This window comes from Schistocerca piceifrons, chromosome 1, assembly GCF_021461385.2.
Source record: "Schistocerca piceifrons isolate TAMUIC-IGC-003096 chromosome 1, iqSchPice1.1, whole genome shotgun sequence".
NCBI classification, from domain to species: domain Eukaryota; kingdom Metazoa; phylum Arthropoda; class Insecta; order Orthoptera; family Acrididae; genus Schistocerca; species Schistocerca piceifrons.
In genome coordinates, this window is record NC_060138.1 from 454944017 (window position 1) to 454969637 (window position 25621).

A 25621-nucleotide genomic window follows, 5' to 3' on the forward strand; every position below is an offset into this window, starting at 1 on the left:
ACCATGCATTGCTTATTTACAAATGTGAAAAGTATGGCATTAGTGGCAGTGCCCTACTATGGCTTCAATTCTACTTATAAAACAGAAAGTGAAGAGTTAGCATCTCTTTAAATGGCACAAATTATTTTTCTAACTTAAATAAAATATATCAGGGTGTTACACAAGGCTCCAGATTAGGCCCAGTCCTATTTCTCTTCTATGTTAATGACTTACCATTAAATATCAGCTCCCCCTTAGTTCTGTTGGCAGATGATACTTCTGTCTTTGTTGAAAATTTCCAAATTTGTGATCAGTACTCTTAGTACCTTAGAAACTTGGTTTCAGCTAAATAGGTTGAATCTAAACATATCTAAGGCTCACATGATGCAATTCAAAACCAAACAGTCAAAATGTGAGCAGATTAAGATTATTCACAACAAATAAGATATAGAAGAAGATGACTCAGTCAAATTCTTTGATTTAAACACACATAAAAATTTGAGCTGACAGGCACACTTTGAATACCTAGCAAAGGAACTGAGCAGCTTTGCTTTTGCCATCAACTGCAACTGCTATGGACCCACAAAAAGTAGCATATATAATCTACTTTGAATCTATTATTAGGTATGGTATTGTTTTTTGGGATACCTCAAGAACCATAGTGCAGATGCTAAAAGTACATTCACATGATACTAGATACAAAAAATATTTTATGCTCCCTACCCACCACTTAAACTGTATGCTCAGGGACCTCAATACAAGGGAATGAAAATTTGTAATAAATTAAAAGGGAACAAGTTAATGGAGATGAATTTAGGTCCATTTAAAAGAAAGCTATATGAGGCGCTGACACTGAAATGTTATTACTCAGTGGATTAATACATGCAGGACAAACTGAAAATTTGAGCTGGATACAACGTGTTATATATTCCAAGAAATATCATTATAGTATTATTATTTATTTTCATGCTATTATTTATTTGTTTAAAAACATTGTGACTGTATTATAAATTTTTGACATGTTTCCTGCGTGCAAACCAAATGGATTGCAAATGTATGTCATCAAATGAATAAACCACAGTTCCATAAAATATTCGTGATATTTCCTTGCAAGTCAAGTTTGATCATATTTATTTATACTAAGAAATATGCAAGATATTCCACTTTGGAGGTAAATTTATTATTTGTTATTTTAGAATGTAAGTCTTTCTCGTTTTCTGTCTTCAACCTTTCCACAAATGAAGCACTTTCTTGTCAAAGCTTGAGCCCTCTATGCAACAACTTGCCATATGATAGCCATCATTCTTCTGTGTGAAACAAGAGTACATTGAATCTGGCTCCAGCCTTTTTGCACAACTCTCTGTGAAATCTTGTGTTTGTTGCACTACTTCAGATGTGCCTTACAACAGTCACTGACTGAGAGAGTCCATTCAACAAATCAGGTGAAAGTGTTTTCACTGTTAAAGCATAAAGATGTGTAGCACAGTGGCCTAACATTGCATCTCAGACAACTTATTTTATCAGTGCATGGAATCCACAGCAAATTCCCAATATGGAAGGTGCTACATCCATTGACATATCTAACAACTTTGACCAATGCATCTCATTTTCTCAACAACATTCTTCACTGATCAGAAAACATCTTGGATGCATGTGCTAGTGTCCAATGATTCTGAGAATAGGTATTCTTCTTTCATGCTGTCATCTTTTCTGTATTGAACATAGACAAGCAGCTGTGAACAAGATGCAATGTCAGCCGGTTCATCTAACTGCAGTGCAAAGAAAAGGCTTGATTTTGTTTCACTGATACCACATCCTAAATATCCAAACTCATGTCCTCAGTATGACTTCTGAGATCGTTGTTAGAAAGAGATATCTTGTTTATCTTTTCCTCTGTTGCTCTCCTGGAACTAACTCACTACATGTAGTGAGCAAGGCTTGATGAGATCCTCTCTTGTTGTAAGAGGTTTCTTGGTTTCAGCTGTTCAAAGAGCATTTCAGTATGAAGCTTGAAGACTAGCTTCTGCTGAGTGGAAAAAGGTGCACGACAAATCTATATGTGAACTTTTCAGTGAAGAAGTCAATGTATTTTCCACCGAACTCAGCATGACTTCTTTTAAAGTGATTTGCTGGATTTCATTTCTCTGCTTTTAACACTTTACTTCACACAACAAACTGGAGCTTTTAATCAGCTTTATCAACTTTCATTGTAAAATCATGTCATAGAAAATGTTCTTTGTATGATCTTTTTTTCCCCAAGTAGCATGGTTGCTGAAAGAAGGAAAAATTGTCTAAGTATGCATACATAAGAGAAAGAAGCACCCCATAATGTATTTTTGAAGAAAATAAGTATCACAAAAATATGACATTATTAGCCACGAATATAATGCAACTGATGTTTATTATACTGATGATTTTAGGGTTATATCTATTCACAATTGAATTAATGTGATTTATATTTAGCCACATATGTTTCATCACAATGTTTTATAAAACATGTTCAGTAGTCTGAAGTACATGCATATTTGTATTGTTATGCTTTCTTCATTTTAAGTTTAATGTGTGTGTTAACATTGCACTCTTGATTACCTGACAAGGATAGACAAGACCAGGCCAGGGTAGCAGCCCTGGACTTATATCCAAGAAAGAAAGAGATAGAGATGATAAACCCATTCTCTGCAGTAACCTTAAGCTTAGTACACATTAGGACACAGAGCTGCATGTAGACTGCAACTCAGATGACAAGGATAGACAAGACCAGGCCAGGGTAGCAGCCTTGGATTTATATCCAAGAAAGAAAGAGATAGAGATGATAAACCCATTCTCTGCAGTAACCTTAAGCTTAGTACACATTAGGACACAGAGCTGCATGTAGACTGCAACTCAGATGACAAGGACAGACAAGACCAGGTCAGGGTAGCAGCCCTGGATTTATATCCAAGAAAGAAAGAGATAGAGATGATAAACCCATTCTCTGTACTAACCTTAAGCTTAGTACACATTAGGACACAGAGCTGCATGTACACTGCAACTCAGATAAGTCAATGACATTGTGTTTTGAGTCTGAGACATCTTGAATCTTGTGCTTGTGGTACAGTAATTCAAAGATGTTTTGAATCCAAAAGTGGATTCTCAGATTCAATGTTGCAGAACATTTTCAGTGTGGATGTTTGTAATTGGCAAGTAAATATTGCACAATGCTACCATGAAGAATACAACATGCCACATACTTTGTAAACAGCTTTCTGTTTGCTGGTATGGCAACCAAGTTACAGCCTGTATTCATGATGTGGCAGTGTGTGGAACTGCAAAGAAACTGTGCAGCTTAGGTATAGATCTTTATAAAGAGAAGTGAGAAATGTAGGAACATAAGGACAATAATCACCACATAAAAACAAAACAAAAATTATGATTGGCAGTGGGTTGTGTGTGGTGTCAGCTGCAAAATTGATGCAGTACGGAACACTAGGCTAACTTTGATGATAATTCTTGGTGTATTTTGGATGCCTTCAATAGATACATTAAACACATAAAGAAATCTCCAGTTGCCAGAATGCAAAAAGTTATTGACAGATTCTCTTCGCAAGGTATTGCAGTTGTACAATTTGTGTCCATTATTTGTGGTTCAGATGCAACAGATGCTCAAAGTTTTTGAAGGACACGCAATAAAAAGTTTTGAACTGTCCATTCTACCAGCAAGCACTTCACAAAAAAAGATTATTTCCACCATAATGCTCTACTTTGTAACACTTGTGTCACCCACTGAGGGCGGTTTTTCCCTCTCTTTTAAATGATGATAAAGCACACTCCAGGTGTGACCCTATATGTCCACCAACTGGAACCACTATGCATGGTGCAGCGCAATTCTACACAGTGCTATCCAAATTGAGTGCTTGCAAATGCTCCATTTCCTTTGATGTACTGGCAACAGCCAGAATGTGTTCAGAGTGGCATGCTTGGTGTGGACATGCCTTAATGTACTCAGATATTATTTGTTTGGATGTTTTGAAATTATACACATAACAGGTAAACATATCTACACTGGCAGGAAAGAGGTATAGGGCTTTTATGATCATAAAAATTATTTCACAATGTTAGAGAAGGAAAGTTGCTACTCACCATATAGCAGAGATGCTGAGTCGCGATAGGTACAACAAAGAGATTTAAGGGCTTTGTCAGCAACACCCACACACACACACACACACACACACACACACACACACACACACACACACAAATGCAATGTGCACACACATCTGGAGTTTCAGACAACTGAAACCACACTGTGAGCAGCAGCACCAGTGCATGGTGGAAATGGCAACTGGGTGAGGGTAAGCAGGAGGTTGGGACGGGGAGGGGGAGGGATAGTATGGTGGGGGTGGCGGACAGTGAAGTGCTGTGGAAAGGAAAGAAATAAAAAGAAATTAAATGGACTGGGTTTAGCAGTGAAATGACGGCTGTGTAGTGCTGGAATGGGAACAGGGAGGGGGCTGGATGGGTGAGGACAGTGACTAATAAAGGTTGAGGCCAGAAGGGTTACGGGAATGTAGTATGTATTGCAGGGAAATTTCCCACCTGCGCAATTCAGAAAAGCTGATGTTGGTGGGAAAGATCCATATGGCAGGAGCTGTGAATCAGTCATTCAGATGAGGGATATCATGTTTGGCAACATGTTCAGCAACAGGGTGGTCCACTTCTTTTTTGGCCTCAGTTTGTTGGTGGCCATTCATGTGGACAGACAGCTTGTTGGTTGTCATGCCTACACAGAATGCAGGACAGTGGTTATAGCTTAGCTTGCAAATGACTGGTTTCACAGGTAGCCCTGTCTGTGATGGGATAGGTAATGTTAGTGACCAGAATGGAGTAGGTGGTCGTAGGAGGATGTATGGGACTGGTTTTGCATCTAGGTCTATTACAGGGGTATGAGCCCTGAAGTAAGATATTGGGAGCATGGGTTGTTTAAGGAAGGACGAGTATATTATGTAGGTTCAGTGGACAGCGGAATACCACTGTAGGAGGGGTGGGAAGGATAATGGGCAGGACATTTCTCATTTCAGGGCATGACAAGAGGTAATCGAAACTCTGGTGGAAAATGTAATTCAGTAGCTCCAGTCCCGGATGGTACTGAGTTATGAGGGGAATGCTCCTCTGTGGTTGGACTGTGGGACTTTGGGAGGTAGTGGGAGACTGGAAAGATAAGGCGTAGGAGATTTGTTTTTGTACAAGGTTGGGAGGATAATTATGGTCAGTGAGGGCTTCAGTGAGACCTTCGGTATATTTTGAGAGGGACTGCTCGTCACTGCAGATGCGATGACCACAGGTGGCTAGGCTATATGGAAGGGACTGCTTGGTATGAAATGGGTGGCAGCTGTCGAAGTGGAGGTATTGCTGGTGGTTAGTAGGTTCGATATGGAAGGAGGTACTGATGTAGCCATTGCTGAGGTGGAGGTCAACATCTAGGAAGATGGCTTGTTGGGTTGAGTAGGACCAGGTGAAGCAAATGGGGGAAACGTTGTTGAGGTTCTGGAGGAATGTGAATAGGATGTCCTTACCTTCAATCCAGATAGCAAAAATGTCATCAATGAATCTGAACCAAGTGAGGGGTTTAGGATTCTGGGTTTTAGGAAGGATTCCTCTAGATGGCCCATGAATAGGTTGGCATAGGATGGTGCCATGTGGATGCCCATAGCCGTAACCCGGATTTGTTTGTCGGTAATGCCTTCAAAGGAGAAGTAATTGTGGGTGAGGATATAGTTGGTAATGGTGACTAGGAAGGGGGTTGTTGGTTTGGAATCCATAGCGCATCTCAAAAGGTAGTGTTCGATAGCAGTAAGGCCATGGGCATTAGGAATGTTAGTGTACAGGGAGGTTGCATCAATAGTGACAAGCAAGGCACCATGTGGTAAAGGGACAGGAACTGTGGAGAGTCGATGGAGGAAATGGTTGGTATCATTTATATAGGAGGATAGGTTCCGGGTAGTAGGTTGAAGGTGTTGGTCCACGAGAGCAGAGATTCTCTCAGTGGGGGCACAGTAACCGGCCACAATGGGGCGTCCTGGGTGGTTGGGTTTAGGGACTTTAGGAAGCATGTAGATGGTGGGAGTGTGGGGAGTGGTATGGGTAAGTAGAGAGATGGACTCTGGGCAGAGGTTCTGGGATGGGCCTAAGGATTTGAGCAGTGACTGAAGATCCTGCTGGATTTCTAAAATGGGTCACTGTGGCAAGGTTTGTAGGTGGAAGTATCTGACAGCTGATGGAGTCCTTCCACCATGTAATCCTTGCGATTCAAAACATCAGTGGTGGAGCCTTGTTTGCAGGTAGGATTATAAGGTCGGGATCAGTTTTTAGATGGTGGATTGCGGTTCTTTCTGTGGATGTAAGGTTAGTTTGCATGTTGAGGGATTTGGGGAGTGATGATGAGGCAAGGTTCAAATTTAAGAAATTCTGGAAAGTTAATAGGATGGTTTGGAAGTAGTGGTGGATCGTGGTTGGATGGAGGAGTGACTGAGTAAGGCAAGGTTCAATATTGGTCTTTGGTTGAGTCTGATTAGTGGGGCTGGTGGCGAAAAAGTGTTTCCACTGTAGATACCGGGATAAGGAGAGAAGGTCTTTAGCTAGTGTTGCGTGATTGAATTTGGGAGTGGGGCAAAAGGTGAGGCCTTTGGAACGGACTGATATTTCTGTGGAACTAAGGCTTCTGGAGGACTGTGTTGTGGGTCTGTTTAGGTTCTGGGTTCTGTGTGGTGGTTGGGGGGGGGGGGGGAGGGAGTTTTGGAGGGTGGGGTAAATGTAGTGGGTCTGTGAGACAGGGTTTGTCAGGTATGAGGAGACGTGGGGGAGGTTTGGAGGTTGTTGTAGAAGTGATGGGCAGTGGTACCCCAAGGTGAGAATAGGAAGTGAGCAGGATGGAGAGCTCTTTGAGGTGGCATTGTGCATGTTGCTCAAGTTCCTGCAGGGCAAAAGTTTCATTGTGTGTTATGGATACCAGGAATTTGGGATTACATAGCAGAAGATGTTTCTTTTTGTTGTGCCTATCACGACTCAGCATCTCTGCTACATGGTGAGTAGCAACTTTTCTTCTCTGATATTGTTACATTCCATCCTGGATTTTCCATTGTTTGATTTCAGAATGCCAAATACATTTCACATGTGGCAATGTATAACCTGAAGTGCAGTAACCAAAAAGTAGCAGTTTTGCTCTTAATGTTGGTGGGTTCATGAGCTGCTTGTAGTAGGAAACAGACTTTTATGCAATCTTCTTAGCACTGTAAAAATGGAGTGTGGAATGAGATTCAGAAATTCCATGCAGATGGCTAAAGAAGATTGTGAAAGACTTTTAGAGGTGGTTAGGGAACGCATTTAGAAATATATATATTATTTCAGACAGTAAACTTCTGTTTCCTTCGAATTAGCAATCACACTTTGCACTCATAATTCACTGCAAATTCTGTGAACAATGGGCAATAAGTTACTTAACTTGGAAGTATCATAACAATTATGACTAATAATGAAATGATAATCACTTTATCATCAAGCTATGATATGAGACTACAAGATGTGAAAAAATCAAATACTTTTACCAGATAGTTTTCCTGCAATCATTTGAGAAGGATTGTATTGCAAAATAAAAAAAAAGAAAGAAAAAGAGTGAACCTAAAAATCTGTATTTTTTAATTTTTTTGCAAGCAGTAAAACATTTTCTGAAAAACTACTTCAGCAAGTAATACAGCTTTGCTTCATTTAGCTGAAATTATTCCCCCCCCCCCCCCCCCCCCCTCTAGCAGCACAGCAGACAGTTCAGTTCTCTGCTTCCAGCTTTCATTACATCAAACCTAAATGCATACATGATTCTTTGTGTGGCAGGGTGAAAAAGTCTGTCACAAAGAGTCTGTGACAAAGTGTTATAACCTTTAATCACCAATAATTGCGTGGATATTCAAACACACTCACTTAGAAGCAATAGCTCATTACATGATAACAACTCAGTATCTCTTATTCAACTGCCATGCTGTGACATGTGGCCGGCGCCGTTCGGAGCTAGGTGGCGCTCCTGCGCTCAGCCGAGTTGCGGAGCGCCTCTATCGCCATTTGTGCATACTCTCTTGGCGGCATTGTTAAATGTCGTGGCACTGTCACAACACTTTTCCCCCCCTTGAAAAAAAAAAACACTCACTTCCTTGGAGACATGGACAGTGCGGAGACATCCATGGCCTCTTGTGAGGCCCCGAGAAGATCCCGCGGAGAGACACAAGAATATGGTTGAAAATGTCCAGGACGGAAGCTTGCGCGCGGAATGCGCCTCCTGGACAAGATGATGGGTGAAAACTCCGGAGCAGCATCCATAGGTGTCGTGGACCTGGGGGTATGCTCCAGTGAGATGGGTCCCGGAGAAGGCAGTGTCGCGACTGGGGCCGGTTCCGGCGTACTCGGAAGTGGTAGCGACGTCGGCTGCATCAACACGTACGGTAGATCGGCAGCAGCGACAGGACTGGCTTCTCGGGCTGGTGGAGGCGAAGGAAGGGGCGGTGGCACCGGCGTGGCCACCACTCTTGGGCGCATCTGGTCGTAATGGCGAACAACCATGCCGTCGTCCGTACGTATTTCACAAAGCCGGCGGCCACGAAGAGCCTTGACCACCCCTGGAATCCATTTAGGGCGAAATCCATACCCTCGTGCCCACACGTCGGCGCCCACCGAGTATTTTCCCACACTAGGGGACACCGCACAAGGCCTGACAGGGTCAAGCAGGTGCAGTAGAGTGCGCGGTTGGCGACCATGCAAGAGTTCAGCAGGGCTGCGATCACCCAGAGGCGTGAAGTGATAAGAACTCAGAAATTGCAGCAGAGCGTCATCTGTGGAAAAATTACTTAGGAATTTTTTCATCTGGCTTTTGAAAGTGCGGACAAGGCGCTCGACATCACCATTCGATTGCGGATGGAAGGGCGGTGCTGTAACATGATGAAACCCTTGTCCAGTACAAAAATCACAGAAGGCCTGCGAAGAGAACTGAGGGGCATTGTCCGTGACGATCGTGGATGGAAGACCTTCTAGCGCAAAGATTTTGGACAAAGCCAGCGTCATTGCCGCAGTGGTGGGCGACGGACATCGAACAACAAATGGAAACTTCGAGAAGGCGTCAATCAACAGTAGCTAATAAGTACCGAGGAAAGGGCCGGCAAAGTCAGCGTGCACCCGTTCCCATGGCTGCGCCAGATCAGGCCACAGAGAGGGCATTGTACGAGGTGCAGCCAGTTGTTGAGCACACTGACCACATGCAGCAACCATGTGGGCAATGTCCGAATCAATACCGGGCCAATAAACATGCCTGCAGGCCAGGGACTTAGTCCGAGAAATACCCCAATGGCATTCATGCAACAGTTTGAGAACATCTTTGCGAAGAGAGGCTGGCACCACGACCCGTGGAGATGCGCCATCCATGGCCAGAAGAACAACACCATCACGAACAGACAGACGAAGGTGCATGGCATGGTAGTTGCGAAGGGGATCCGATGCCCGGCCCTTGGTCCTGTCCGGCCAACCCCGTTGAACAAACCGATCACCTGACGCAGGACCGGTCCCGCGCAGTAGCCGACGCGACCTGCGAACCTGTAAGTGGAAAACACTCGAACGCACGACGTTCTTCCTCATCATCAGAGTAGTTCATCACGATCAAAAACCGGGTCGGGGCCCATCGGCAATTGCGACAATGCATCAGCGTTGGCGTGCTGGGCCGTGGGCGATAGTGAATCTCATAGTGAAAACAAGACAAGTATAAGGCCCAACGTTGCAGGCGGTGAGCTGCCTTATCCGGAAGTGACGCCGATGGGCTGAACAGAGAGACCAGCAGCTTGTGGTCGGTGATGATGTGAAACTTAGAACCATACAAAAAAATGCTGAACTTTTTTAGAGCATAAATGATAGCGAGTGCCTCCTTTTCGATTTGAGAGTAACATCGTTGCGCATCGTTGAGGGCCTTGGAAGCACAGGCGATGGGTCGTTCCGACCCATCCTCATATCGATGGGTGAGAACAGCCCCTAGGCCATACTGTGACGCGTCAGTCACCAGAACCAAGTGCTGACCCGGATAGAATGTGGCAAGACAAGGCGCCGACTGCAAATGAGCCTTCAGGCGGACAAAAACCTGCGCACACTCGTCAGACCAACAGAAAGGGACGTTTTTGCGTAACAGCTGATGCAGAGGATGAGCTATCGCTGCCACGGATGGAATGAATTTGTGATAATAAGCAATCTTGCCTAGAAACGCCTGAAGTTCTTTGACCGTAGACAGCCGGGATAGAGCGTTAATGGCCGCAACGTGCTGACGTAGAGGACATACACCCTCACGTGACAAGTGGAAACCAAGATACACAATGGAGGGTTGGAAGAACTGTGACTTGTCCAGATTGCACCTCAACCCAGCCGAATGCAAAACCCGAAACAGTGAACGCAAATTGCGAAGGTGCTCCTCAGTGGAGGCCCCTGTGACAACAATGTCATCGAGATAGTTTATGCAGCCGGGAATGGAAGCTGTGAGCTGTTCCAAAAACCACTGAAAAATGGCCAGCGCGCTAGCGACGCCAAATGGTAACCGCTGGTACTGATACAACCCACAAGGAGTGTTGATGACGAGAAATTCCTTGGAAGAAGCATCCAACGGCAACTGATGGTACGCCTCCGATAAGTCAAGTTTGGAAAAGAACTGACCCCCAGCGAGCTTGGTAAATAACTCCTCAGGATGGGGAAGAGGATAAGTGTCAATGAGGCTCTGAGCATTGACAGTGGCTTTAAAATCACCACACAATCACAGACTCCCGTTTGGTTTAGAAACCACCACGATTGGCGATGCCCATTCGCTGGAGATAACAGGAAGGAGAATCCCTGAAGCTGTTAACCAGTCTATCTCAGCCTTGACAGGTGCACACAACGCCACCAGAATAGGGCATGCCCGGAAAAACTTAGGGCGAGCTGTAGGTTTAAGAGTAATGTGGGCTTCAAAATCCTCGGCATGACCCAGACCAGCAGAGAACACGGACGAAAATTCAGAACACAATCCATCCAGCTGTTGGTACGGAATATCCTCAGATATGAGGTGCACATCATCATCAATGGAGAACCCGAACAACTGGAAAGCATCATAACCGAACAGGTTTTCAGTGCCCGCATGATCCACCACATAAAACGTGAGGGGCCTAACAACAGACTTGTAGGCAGTGGAAGCATCAAACTGGCCAATGACAGGAATTTTCTGTTTATTATAAGTTCTCAGATTTCGCGTAACTGGAGACAAGGGAGGGGAGCCCAACTCCAAATACATGCGAGAATTAATGAGAGTTACTGCAGAGCCAGTGTCCACTTGCATGCGAACGTCTTTATCCAGAACACAAACAGTAACAAACGACTTATTTGTTTGAGAAAGCACACAGTTAACATCCATGTCCGATGCCTCATCCTCATCGACAGGAACTTTAGGGGACTGACACACAGAAGCAATGTGGCCTTTTTTCCTACATGAATTACACGTGGCCCAATGTTTTGGACATGCGGCGCTGTCATGCTGTACGAAACAACGTGGACAAGAAGGAAGTGCGGAACGAATCTGCTTCTGTGGTTGTTGTTTTCACTACGAGTGTTGCAGCCCAACGCGATGATGTTTACGTGAGTGAACCGCCACCACATCTTCGTTCTCCTGTGAAACAGGAAATTGTCTGTGTCGAAAGTTGACTGGACAGCGCCTACATCACACCACGCATCTATTTGCGCGCCAGCAGCGTGAGACACTTCAAAGGATTGAGCGATGCTTAGAACTTCCGACAATGACGGGTTTGGCAGTTGTAGGGCACGTTGCTGAACTTCTTTATCAGGAGCAAGCCGTAGAATAGCATCCCTAACCAATGAATCAGCATAAGACTCATGATGAGTGTCCGTGACAAACTGACATTTCCTACTCAGACCGTGTAGTTCCGCTGCCCAAGCCCGGTAAGACTGATGGGGCTGTTTACGACACCGGTAGAACGCCACGTGGGTGGCAACGATGTGGGTGTTTTTTGGTAATACTTAGACAATAAGTCACACATTTCTTGGAAGGACAGAGAAGCAGGTTCCCGCAGAGGGGCTAACTGAGATAGCAGCTGATAGATCCGTGGGGAAATCCAAGATAGAAATAACGACTTACACATAGGAGCGTCGACAATGCTGAAAGCCAAGAAGTGTTGCCGCAAACGCTTCTCATAATCCTCCCAATCTTCAGCGGCCTCGTTGTAAGGAGGGAATGGAGGCGGATAAGAGGAAGACAGACGATGAGTAAGCGACGTCGACAATGCCTGAATAGCAGCCGTCAGCTGTGTTTGTTGTTCAATGAGCGCTTGCATAAGCTGTTCCATGTCTGCCCCGTCATGAACACACAAATCCACAACACAGTGAAAATATCCGACCTCGTCGCCAAATGTGTTATAACCTTTAATCACCAATAATTGCATGGATATTCAAACACACTCACTTAGAAACAATAGCTCATTACATGATAACAACTCAGTATCTCTTATTCGACTGCCGTGCCGTGACATGCGGCCGGCGCCGTTCGTAGCTAGGTGGCGCTCTCGTGCTCAGCCGAGTTGCAGAGCGCCTCTATCGCCATTTGCGTGTACTGTCGTGGCGGCACTGTTAAATGTCGTGGCACTGTCACAACACAAATAATTGCAGAACAATGTATGAATGCATACTAAGCTGTACAAGTGGAGTGCTCACAGGCTATACTACTTCTAGATCAGGCATGTTCAGGAGGCAGCTCGATGAACATAAGCATCTTGATGAAATGGGGAGGGCAGGTAACAGTACATAGTGCAAACTGTTCACTGTCTTTCAAAACGTTACCATATGTGACATTTGTTGCAGCTTTGATTGCAAGTGAAACCACTCACCACATGATGATGGCAGTGTATATTTTCTCTTTTTAGGTTAACAATAATATTGTAACAAACTATGTCTCATTGAGTTCTATAAGAATTTTCCTCATGCTCACCTAATGTAAAACTTCTTAAGCTTGGAACCACAATTACTGATTTTATGTCATAGAACTGTATGTGCCATTTTTATTGTGCAGTGAAAAAGTCAGCTTAAATAATATGTGGAATTCAGTTTTGTCCTTACTATGAAGTAATTTTTAGATTGTGGTGATCTTTTTGTAATTACTCTTCAATGGCACCACAACTACAAATAAGAGATAAACCTATTTACATATTATCAACTAAGTTGTTTGTGTTCAATAGTAAATGATAGGCAGTGTTGTTAATTAGCAATGTTTTACCCAACAGTTGGTACTTGAACAGGAAAAATTTCATTCATCTGCTTCTGTTTCTCATCTGACAATCTGAAATATGTTGAGAAAATAGTGAAATCAGAGGCACCAACAGTGCATTCACTTCACTTGTGAAGAAGACTGCTGGAGAAGAATGAGCTAGTTGATAACTCTGTAGAGCTGGTAATAAATGTGCTGCACCAAACATGTGGTTGGTTGCTGCTAGTTGTCATCGCACATTCCAAAAGATGTTGAAGGGGTAGTGAAATCAGAGGCACCAGCAATGCATTCAGTTCATGTGTCCATCAACTTGGTTGGCAAGTGAATGACTGACTGACAGAAGAAGATGAATGAGCTAGTTAATAACTCTGTGGAGCTGATAATAAACATGCACAACAAACAATTGGTCAGCACCTGCTAGCTGTCATCACAGACTGCATGCAACTTTCAAATGATGTCATTAACACATTCACTGTCACCTCCATCTCATCAAGTCATGCATTACTGCTCATATTTGAAAATTTTAGAATTAGTTATCTATTTAAAAATTGTTAGTCGAATGAGAAAGTGGTACTTACAATTTACTTTCATGATTGAATCATAATTGAACCCTCAGTGGGTAATTATCCCTCAGGGGCATGAAGGGTTCTGAGATTCTGTAAGCGACATGAATCCGGCATGTGCAACCCCTTATCTGTGTTTTGAAAATTCATCAATTTCAGTTGGTATGTAGCTGTTTAGCAGCTTGTAGTGGTGGCCACTGTGCCATGTTCAATAACAAGAAACATAGGCATGATCTGATTTATAGTTCATGTGTAAACAAAGAAATTCGGAAAACAAACATTAAAATAAGGAAACTGTGTTCTCAATACACTAAGTGCGATGTACTGGATATAAGCAAGCTGCATCGAAATCTGCGCACGAAGCATGGAATGCATTTGAACTATGAAGGGAAAAGATTTGTTTGTGATCGTGTTAGTGAAATAATTAAAGAAAGACTTGTAAGGGATAGAACAATTTATCAGCTTCCTGAACATCCTTCCAACAGCGAGGAAAACAAAATAAACAAGAAAGAAGAACGAAAATACAACACTGCTGACATTCCTAATTTAAACTAGAGGTATGTGACGCTGTAAAAATGATTCCCAATTACCAAATCGTGAATACGCCCGAACTAAAAATTTATCATCATAATGTGCAATCCCTGCATAATAAGATCAATGAAATTAACGTTCTATTAACACATGAACTTAATGATATCTCAGAGTTATGCATTTCTGAGCACTGGCTTAACCCAGAATTAATCCAGAATACGAAAATAAACAAATTTGTCTTGGCTGCTTACTACTGCAGGAAAAACAGCAAGCAGGATGGGGTAGCAATTTACACAAAGGATAATGTAGATTTTATTCCACTACTTGACTTAACTAGGGAAAATGTCGAAAAGGATTATGAAATTGCAGCTATAAAAATTACTCAGTTCAACCTGGTTATTGCTACAGTTTACCAATCACCGTCCGGGCATTTTGAACTTTTCTTAAACAAAATGGAGTCATTGCTAAATAAAGTAAATAAAATGGATTGTGAATTGATAATTTGTGGTGACTTCAATATTGACTTCCTCACGAATAGTGGAAATAGGGAGACCATTTTGAACCTTGCAACGTCCTACAATTTAAAGGCTGAAGTAAAAGCAGCTACCTGAGTCTCAGAAACTTGCCAAACAGCTCTTGATCAGTTTCTAGTCAAGAAGAGTTTACACAACACCTCACTAAAAATTTTCAGTGCAGGTTTTAGTGATCATCTTGCTCAAATATTATATTAAGCATAAAAGTACAAGGTAGTATTATTAACAACATGTCTTTCAGAACAGCATATCAAAGTTATAATCAGCATAATGTGAACTACCTCAACAACTTATTACAGAAAGAAAAATGGCTAGGAGTGTACAAAATGAACAATATAAATGAAAAATTCAACACTTTCATTGATGCATTAACCCATTTCTTTGAACTTGCATTCCCACTGAAAACATTAACCATACGGGGAAACTATAGAACAAACAGCTGGATCACAAAGGGAATAAGAGTTTCATGCCAGAAGAAAAGACTACTTCATGAAATATGTAACTCAAAAAATTCCTCACCTGTAGTACGCGCATGCTATAAAAATACTCCAAAATATTAAGAAAAGTAATAAAATAATGCATAATGATGAAATCATTTACAATTCAGCTAATAAATCAAAGGCTATGTGGAGTGTTATAAAAAAAGAATGTGGAGAATACAGACAACCTTGGAAAAATATAACACTATCACATAAAAATAAAAAAGTAACAAACCCCTTAAAAAAGTAGCCAACACATTTGACAACTTTTTCACAGGTGTTGCTGAAAATATGTTACAATCAAACTTTAAGAGCACCCAGGCAAATGAATATAAAATAAGTGCACGTAGAGGATCAGTGTACATCAGTTCTGTTTCACAAGATGAAGTAGCTAAAGCAATAAAAGGACTAAAAAATTCCAAATCGGCAGGTATTGATGGTATACCTGCAACAATGTTAAAGTAGAGTGCATCAAACCTAATTGAAGTACTCACACATTTATGCGACTGCTCACTTCAGGCAGGCACTTTCCCTGATGTGTTGAAAACAGCAAAAGTTATTCCTGTATATAAAAAGGGGGATAAAGACAATGTAAATAACTACAGACCCATCACAATTTCCTCCTGCATCTCTAAAGTACTGGAAAAAGTTATGTATGAGAAACTTATGAAATTTGTAAATAAAAACAGCATCCTATGTAATGAACAACATGGATTCAGAAATAAGAGGTCAACAACAACTGCTGTCTATGAGTGCATCAATTCCATCCTAAACCTGATGGACAAAAAACAAGAAACAATAGCAGTCTTTATTGACTTGTCAAAAGCTTTTGACATGGTGGACCATAAAATTCTGCTATCAAAGCTAGAAAGATATGGTATTCGAGGTCTGTCCAACAAGTGGATCAGTTCCTTCGTGACAAATCATATGCAGGCAGGCAAATATTGAACACAGTGTCTAATCACTTATCTGACTATAAACAAATAATGTGGTGTACCCCATCCGTATTGGGACCCCTTCTGTTTCTTCTGTACATAAATGATCTAAGCTTTAATATTGATGCACACAAAACAATCATATTTGCAGATGACACCACAATTATACTAAAAGGAGACGACGATGAACAGTTACAGCAGACAGTAAACACAGTCACAAAACAACTTAGCAGCTGGGCACAGAGTAATCAGCTTGTAATAAACAGTAAGAAAACCGTTGCTCTAAAATTCCACAATGTTCCTTACAAGGACATGTTTATCCCAGCAGTCTCTATCAATGACGAACCAGTTGGTAACAGTACTGAAACCAAATTCTTAGGACTTTGGCTGCAGAGTAACATCAGATGGAATAAGCATATTGAATATCTCAATGCAGAACTGAGCAAAACATGTTATCTTCTTTGTTCATTAAAATCATGCTGTAGTGAGAAAACAGTATTGAATGCATATCATGCATACTTTCATTCTCGTCTTAGATATGGGGTCACCTTCTGGGGAAACTCTAAAACAGCTAATAGCACTTGTAAACTACAAAAAAGGGCCATTAGAATCTTGTTTGGGTGCAAGCCTAGAGACTCTTGTAAACCCCTGTTTAAGAAATCTGGTATTCCCCCATTACCGTGTGTATACATTACGGAAACCCTTTTGTTCTTTAAATTAAATGTAATAGGCAAGGACCGGAGACTACAAAAAAACTGTGATATACATGAGCACTTTACCAGACAAAACAGAAACTTACATATGACTCAAATCAGCACAGCACTGTGCCAAAAAGATACCTTTCACATGGGAGTTAAGCTTTATAACAAACTTCCTGAAAACATAAAAGCTATCACTGCTTTTACTCCATTGAAGAATATTTAAATTTATGAAATGTGTTATATAAATACTTACGTGTAAAGTGTATTATTGTAAGCTTAAATATGTATGCCTTGAAATTACTTTCAGCCTGTATATTTATAACTTGACTTGTCCAATGTCTTATGTATAAGCTGCTATGTAGACAACAGGACCAATAAAATACAATCTACAATCACTATTGTGCAGTGCCATATGTTGAAGCCATTTGTAACATTGTATGTGAGCTTGAACAGTGGTTCATTCATAGTGTGGTGGAACATAAAGACTGCTTGGATAGAGGAGATGAGCTGCTATCTTTTCACATAGGTTGTGAGCCAACCAGTTATTATTCTCTCATTTGTCTTTGATTGGGACGATGTATCAGTATGAGAGTGGATCCATTATTGGTTTCTTGTTTTCCAACAGATGGAAGTGTCTCAGCTGTTAGCCAGTAGATAAAAAAGTTGTGACAATACTGGGGTGACAGTGAATTAGAGTACCTTCTGTAAGTGTATGTATTGTATTTTATTTTCATCAGGCCCCATGTTCTACCTGGTCAATCTCTCCTCTTTGCTACACTGTACTGTAAGTAGCTGAGAGGCTTTATTTAGCATTGGTAATGTTGTCCTCTGTGTAGTGCTGTGCTTATTGTTAAGCAAAAATGCTGCTAGTTAATTTTGACATATTTTATTCTTGTGAAAGGTTTTTACCCAATCTCAACCTTAAAGGTACTTCCATACTGTTGCTTCTACATGACACAGAGATAGTCATTAGCACTTATGTGATGAATGCGAAATTTGTGCAAGTAAGTAACCTTGGTTCATTTTATTGTTTACTTTTGTTTAGAGACTACTAATTATAGATTTAGGTGTTGCATTTTCAGTATAATGCACATATCATTTTGGCTACTTTTATGAAATTCAGCTACCACTTGAGAATGAATAAGACCCAATATTACACTCCTGGAAATGGAAAAAAGAACACATTGACACCGGTGTGTCAGACCCACCATACTTGCTCCGGACACTACGAGAGGGCTGTACAAGCAATGATCACACGCACGGCACAGCGGACACACCAGGAACCGCGGTGTTGGCCGTCGAATGGCGCTAGCTGCGCAGCATTTGTGCACCGCCGCCGTCAGTGTCAGCCAGTTTGCCGTGGCATACGGAACTCCATCGCAGTCTTTAACACTGGTAGCATGCTGCGACAGCGTGGATGTGAACCGTATGTGCAGTTGACGGACTTTGAGCGAGGGCGTATAGTGGGCATGCGGGAGGCCGGGTGGACGTACCGCCGAATTGCTCAACACGTGGGGCGTGAGGTCTCCACAGTACATCGATGTTGTCGCCAGTGGTCGGCGGAAGGTGCACGTGCCCGTTGACCTGGGACCGGACCGCAGCGATGCACGGATGCACGCCAAGACCGTAGGATCCTACGCAGTGCCGTAGGGGACCGCACCGCCATTTCCCAGCAAATTAGGGACACTGTTGCTCCTGGGGTATCGGCAAGGACCATTCGCAACCGTCTCCATGAAGCTGGGCTACGGTCCCGCACACCGTTAGGCCGTCTTCCGCTCACGCCCCAACATCGTGCAGCCCGCCTCCAGTGGTGCCGCGACAGGCGTGAATGGAGGGACGAATGGAGACGTGTCGTCTTCAGCGATGAGAGTCGCTTCTGCCTTGGTGCCAATGATGGTCGTATGCGTGTTTGGCGCCGTGCAGGTGAGCGCCACAATCAGGACTGCATACGACCGAGGCACACAGGGCCAACACCCGGCATCATGGTGTGGGGAGCGATCTCCTACACTGGCCGTACACCACTGGTGATCGTCGAGGGGACACTGAATAGTGCACGGTACATCCAAACCGTCATCGAACCCATCGTTCTACCATTCCTAGACCAGCAAGGGAACTTGCTGTTCCAACAGGACAATGCATGTCCGCATGTATCCCGTGCCACCCAACGTGCTCTAGAAGGTGTAAGTCAACTACCCTGGCCAGCAAGATCTCCGGATCTGTCCCCCATTGAGCATGTTTGGGACTGGATGAAGCGTCGTCTCACGCGGTCTGCACGTCCAGCACGAACGCTGGTCCAACTGAGGCGCCAGGTGGAAATGGCATGGCAAGCCGTTCCACAGGACTACATCCAGCATCTCTACGATTGTCTCCATGGGAGAATAGCAGCCTGCATTGCTGCGAAAGGTGGATATACACTGTACTAGTGCCGGCATTGTGCATGCTCTGTTGCCTGTGTCTATGTGCCTGTGGTTCTGTCAGTGTGATCATGTGATGTATCTGACCCCAGGAATGTGTCAATAAAGTTTCCCCTTCCTGGGACAATGAATTCACAGTGTTCTTATTTCAATTTCCAGGAGTATAGTTGTGGGAAATAAGCAACGAACTAATGTTTTCATTTTCACAATAAATAGCAGTTGCATTAACCACCATGAAGAGTGCATACGAGAAGTGTGACAAATAAAAAGGATGAACATTTAATATCAACTTAGAAAAAAGTTTGGATTCCAGTCAATCTGCTACATTCAGCAGAAGAATCATGAAAATTGGACACATACTCACCCCTAGCTGCATACAAACTAATATCATTGTAGGACCAGTAAAAGAGAAAGGACAGTGGCTATACGTACAAAAAATTCAGAAATGTTAGCAGTCTCCAGACTGTCCATCTCTCTCACAACTACACAACCTTGGTATCTTTTACCTGTTTTATTGCTTGATTCATTCAAAAAACCATCTCATTGTCTTATTTTGTTGTATAGCTTTGCTGCTGCCTACAAACTAATCTCACAAAATGCCTGAAAACTGGAAAAGCTCAATTTATACACCTAATTTTCTCTTCTTTTGTAGTCCTTCCTTCTCCCACTCTTGTGGCATCTAATAAAATGGAAATTGCCTATATAGTAGTAACATGAACTGAATGTTAACATATGATTGTGGTAGCAACCCAAATAAAAACAGGAATTTAGGAGGAAAAAGCAGATCAAAATTATTTGATTAAATTTTAAACTGGTGCTTCACAATTACCCCACTTTCTTTCTGACAAGTCTTATGTTGCGTGTTTTTCTATTGACAAAAGATATATTCATAAATAACGCACTATAAATCTACTTTAGAGAATAGTTTTTTAATTGAAGTTCTACAGCTACATTTAGTCTATCTCCATAGCTGAGTGGTCAGCATGGTTGCCTGCCATGCAGAGGACCCAGGTTTGATTCCCAGTACCACCAGGGATTTTTTCTTTGGTAGGAGGACTGGTACAGGGTGTTCTTAGCCCCATGAGGCCAACTGAGGAGTTACTAGACCAATCAGTAGTGGTTTCAAGATCAAGAAGCCTGACAACGAACAGGAGAGTGGCATGCTGACTACTTGCCCCACTAATACTGCATCCAATGGCTCCATTGGCAGAGAATGACATGGCAATTTACCAGGCCCAACCGTCCCATTTAGGACTAGAATTCAGAACTCTAGTTTACTTTACAGCTACATTTTATAAGTTCTTTTTAATTTTATATATGAATACCTCATTCTCTGAAACTAATTTTGGTGTTGAAGCCTCATTTTCAAGTGCTCAATCTTGTTATCAGCCAAGCTGATGTCAAACTGGAACCTGACATCATTACTAGTCAAAATTACACTAAAATTGCTTTGGAACTGGTATACATTGATCAAATGTGTATAAATTAAACCAGACCTACCTGAAAGACAAAAATGGAAGCATTGCACCATTAAGTCCTATTATAGCATAAATTCTGAAAATCAAAACATTGCATGTGTGGCAGGACTGTATAATCTTTGGTCACTGTATACCAGTACCAAATTTCTGTTTAAGTTTAGTCTAACTGTGACCACTGATGATGCCAGTTTCCAGATTGACAGTTTAGGTGAATACAAGAATAATCACTTAAGAATGGGACTGTGACCCTAAAACTATTCACAAATAATGAAATACAAATAAATAATATACATAACAATAAAATCTATCCATAGAATATCTACTTTAAAAAATGTTTTACCAGCTACAAACCCATAAATCAAATTTTTCTTCAAAAATAATGTAGAAGATATAAAATTGGCAATTTCATATCAATTGAAACAGACCTACCTCAAGAACAAAAGTGGAAGCATTGCACTCAATGCTGTCATCAAATCCTATTCTGGCATAAATTCTGTCAGCAATTCGAAACATTGCATTTGCAGCCGGAACATAGCAACCTATCTGAAATATAAAAAGTGCATGACAACTACAGTAATACAGTGATTAAAATATGAAATAACAAAGTCTTTAAACTAAGAAGTATTGTAATAGATTTTATCTATTCATTGCAAGAAACAAATAGTACATACATAAAGACCCTGTCAAAACTGAACAATGAGACAAACAGAATCCAAGTACACTAAACATTGTACCACAAAAGGAAACAGATTGTAAACAGGAAAAAAGAAGGAACACAAAAGAGAGCAGGAGGAGGAGGAGGAGGAAATGAGATCTGAGGGTGGGGGGACAGAACTGAATAATTTAAAGACACTGGTGTGGAAGTACAATACATTACTCCAAAATATTCTTGAAAGTATAGAAGTTTCAAGTATTACCAAATTAACTAGCATTTCAGTTTGTATGAGGCAATTTTAAAGAAGAAAACAGTTAATCAGAATTAAGAAGATACTTTCTCATGTGGCATACCAAATGCACACATCCCTGGAGGCTCACAACTCTTTTGTGAGTATGTATGTGGCAAACTCAGGGTCTAAGCCATTGCAGTATTTCTTCTTTTGCGTGCTGCAATTTTACTTTCTGCTTATATCTTTTCTCCAACTTTCTCTAACCTGCTACAACATAGCTTGCTCATAGGATACTGATTATGACTTCCCCATTTTGTTCCCTTTATTTTACACCATATCTTTCAGTTAACTTATGTTTGGTCAGCACACAAGGGTTTGACCTCAGTCTTTTTCAAACTTTTTTACAGATTGTGTGAGCTGTGCAAGGAAGGTTTCCCAATACACAGCATCATAGCCAGTCCACATGAGGGGATCATAAAGTACCTATATGGTGGTAGCCCCGAACCATGCAGAGATAACACTATTGATGCCTGAGTTGTCACCTTCCCATGCATGCTGAGGAATAGGAGCCTGTCTATCAGGTGGCATTGGGCATTGGCCATAATGTCATATAGCATTTTATCTGGCTGGGTGGCACACATGGGGAGCCCTTGTTTGGAGTGTGCGACATCATGGCAGATACCTGCCTCATGAAATGACCCAAGATATAATCTAGTAGCAAGGGGGGCCCATGTAGTCTCTTCAGACAGCTGTTGATTCACTGCCATTCATTATGACCCTAGGAACTTTCCCTCCTAGCTATTTTCAGACAGTTGGAGGTCCCCTTCTCTCTGCCAAACCAATATTTTTTTTGGAGTATATTGAAAACATATTTGCCGGCCGCGGTGGCCGAGCGGTTCTAGGCGCGTCAGTCCGGAACCGCGCGACTGCTACGGTCGCAGGTTCGAATCTTGCCTCGGGCATGGATGTGTGTGATGTACTTAGGTTAGTTAGGTTTAAGTAGTTCTAAGTTCTAGGGGGCTGATGACCTAAGATGTTAAGTCCCATAGTGCTCAGAGCCATTTTGAAAACATATTTGGTGAACCCCTTCTTTAGCAAATTGTGAAGTGGTTACATTTTAATTAAGACAGTAAATACTACCCACTCCTGGGTGTCACTCTCTTGTAAACAGTTTGGAAATGTACCTGTTACCATCACACACTGTGAGCACCTCAGCAAAGTACAAGGATTAATGTTTCACCAGGATCTAATGCAGCAGCAAGATGAAGAACTACACAAACACTTTGAGAAGTGAGGCATCCATTTCATACAATTTGTGTGTTGAGGACCACCAGACAAGGTAGACACCAGTGCATTAATTCTCACATTTGACAGAGTTGACTTCCAGAAAAGGTCAAAATCATATGTTATGAAGCTAAGTGAAGTCATATTTCCCACCTCTGATGCAGCATTTTAAATGCCAGCACTTTGGGCATATGGCTTTCATGTGTACAATGACGCAATCTGTGGAGATTGTGGCTGGCTATTTAAGGAAAATTCACCAGGGGTGCTACCATATGTCTGTGTGAATTGTTAGAATGACCACCCTCCCGAGTCCCAAAGTATGATACCCTCTTCGAGGAACACAAAATCCAGAAAATGAACATCACAGATCACCCCTTGTATTCTGAAGTTAGCAAAAATGTAAATGTTTGTATCTAGTCTCAATGGAATTGACCTCTGTCACTACAGTAACCAGGTTATCAGCAGTACCTGGTGTATTTACTCCTTCAACATTGACATACTGCAGGTGTGCAAGTATACTTGGCCATGGGAGTGACAGACCCTCCCCCCTCATGCTTCTTACAGCACTACCTCCAGGAACCACTCCACACATCCGACTGGAGAAGCTGCAACCTCCTCCAGCATTCTACCAGTGACAGGGCTCCCTATTGGGAACCCTTTCCCCAGAAATCTACAGATAAGAGACCAAACATTATCCAGCAGCTGAAGGAGCCATGGATGGTGTGTCCTGTGGCTGCTTATTCTTCTTCTTTTCCTACCTCCACAGCAAATAAGCCCGCATGAGAACTTTGACCACCAAAAGCTATGAAAGAGAAGACTACTCTGTTGGCCTCACTGGCGGCAGACCCAGTGTGCTTTTGGACTCTGAGTCAATTTTCGTTGATGTTGTTCCAACCCCACTGATTACAGACAGTGATTCTGGGGCATGATTTGTCTTCCTGGCCTCTTCATGCGTAACCAGGACACCTTCAACATGATAATTCAACAGAACTGCTGTGAAGGTGAAATCTGCCAGAACTACAACAGCTAATTTCCTCCTGTTCTGCAATCTGTGTAACTCTCCAAGAAACACACTTCACTGATGACCATTCTCCAACTGTTTAAGCTTACCTGTGTTCTACCAGCACCTTACTGTCCCAAAGAGAGCATCTGGAGGAGTCTATACATTGGTTCCCACAGATGTCATCAGTGAGCGGATTTCTCTCCATACCACATTGGAAGCAATAGCTGTGCAAGTAAAAACAGCTCCAGTAATCATCCTTTGTAACATTTATTTACCTCCAGGCAGAGCACTCACTAATCTTGTGGTGATCAACTGAATTCAACAGCTCTCATCTCCTTTTCTTCTACTGGCAATTTCAATGGGCACTTCCCACTGTGGGGAAGTACCAGTTTGTTTGGTATGGGCCTTCACACACACCCACATGATGATAGGGAAAGCACATGCACCCATCAAACATTCATTGCACTCAAGTCATGAAATGGAGGCTTCAAAAGTAGAGCGAAGTGGTGTAGCACATTTACTGGCAGCAGAAGGATGCGGGGAACAGAAAGTGGGCAATGAATGGCACACGTATAAGAAGAGCACTGCGTATCCATTGACAAAGTCAAGCTGTGGCACAAGCTATTCAAGGAAGTATGGATGTGGAATGCCACACTGCACTACTCAAACTATTGTCCAGCATGTGGAAGCCCTCATTATTGAAGAACAGTGAGTTAACCTGTCAGCCACAGTACCAGAGATCAGAGGGTGCATTGGAATTATTATGGACACATTGTGCTCCCCGTACATTATTGCCAATTTTCGGTGAACTTTCATTCCCTGCACTCCTTCCACTGAAAGGAAGTGCACTTCATCCATTAGCTCTTCTTCTGAAGCCTCCATTTCTCTGTTTTCAGCACCACTGAGTGCAGTGGATGGTTGATGTGTGCACTTACGGTACTCAGTTTGTCAATATGTGGGTGTGTATCCATGTCCTTCGAGCAGCAAGTTTGGGGCCTCAGCACTCTTATAAGGACCATACCTTCTCCTTAAGCAATAAGAGAGCTTGCGTTCAATTTATGGTGCTGCCAGGAATTTTTTGTTGTTAGGAGGACTGGTCAGGGGTGCACTCAGCCTTGTGATGCCAGCTGAGAGTTACATTCGAGGCAGAATAAGAAGAGCCCAGACAGCTCATAGTGCTGTTGTCAGCTTCCAACTGTAAAGCATGAATGGCTGCAGATAAATTCAGTAGCCACCTACAGAGATGTAACAACACTGAGGCACTGCCATAGCAGAGTTTACAAAATCACTTTATGTTATTGATTAAGGAAGGTTTGCGAAGCTGCCGCATCCAGCCCACTGCAACTGTCAGGGATCAGCTTACACTGATTCAACTATACCTGAGTGAAATAGCACCTCCAAGGTCTAGGAAGTTAATAATGGCCAAGCAATAAGTGTACTAACCCCATGAACCTCCACACTGCATCCGAGTGATGTCTTTGGAAGCTGCATACTGTATCCAAATGATGTCACAGTGGCATGTTGGCAATGAATGGCCCAT

General features: G+C 42.4%; 1 protein-coding gene across 1 annotated transcript in view; it reads right to left on the bottom strand.

Moving 5' to 3' along the window:
* The window catches only part of LOC124712423 (mutS protein homolog 4-like), a 287464-nt gene that overhangs the window by 57233 nt on the left and 204610 nt on the right, over positions 1 to 25621 (bottom strand). Inside the window, exon 14 of the mRNA XM_047242719.1 lies at positions 21337 to 21450. Coding sequence (XP_047098675.1) covers positions 21337 to 21450 — 114 coding nt within the window. The remainder of the gene's footprint in view (positions 1 to 21336; positions 21451 to 25621) is intronic.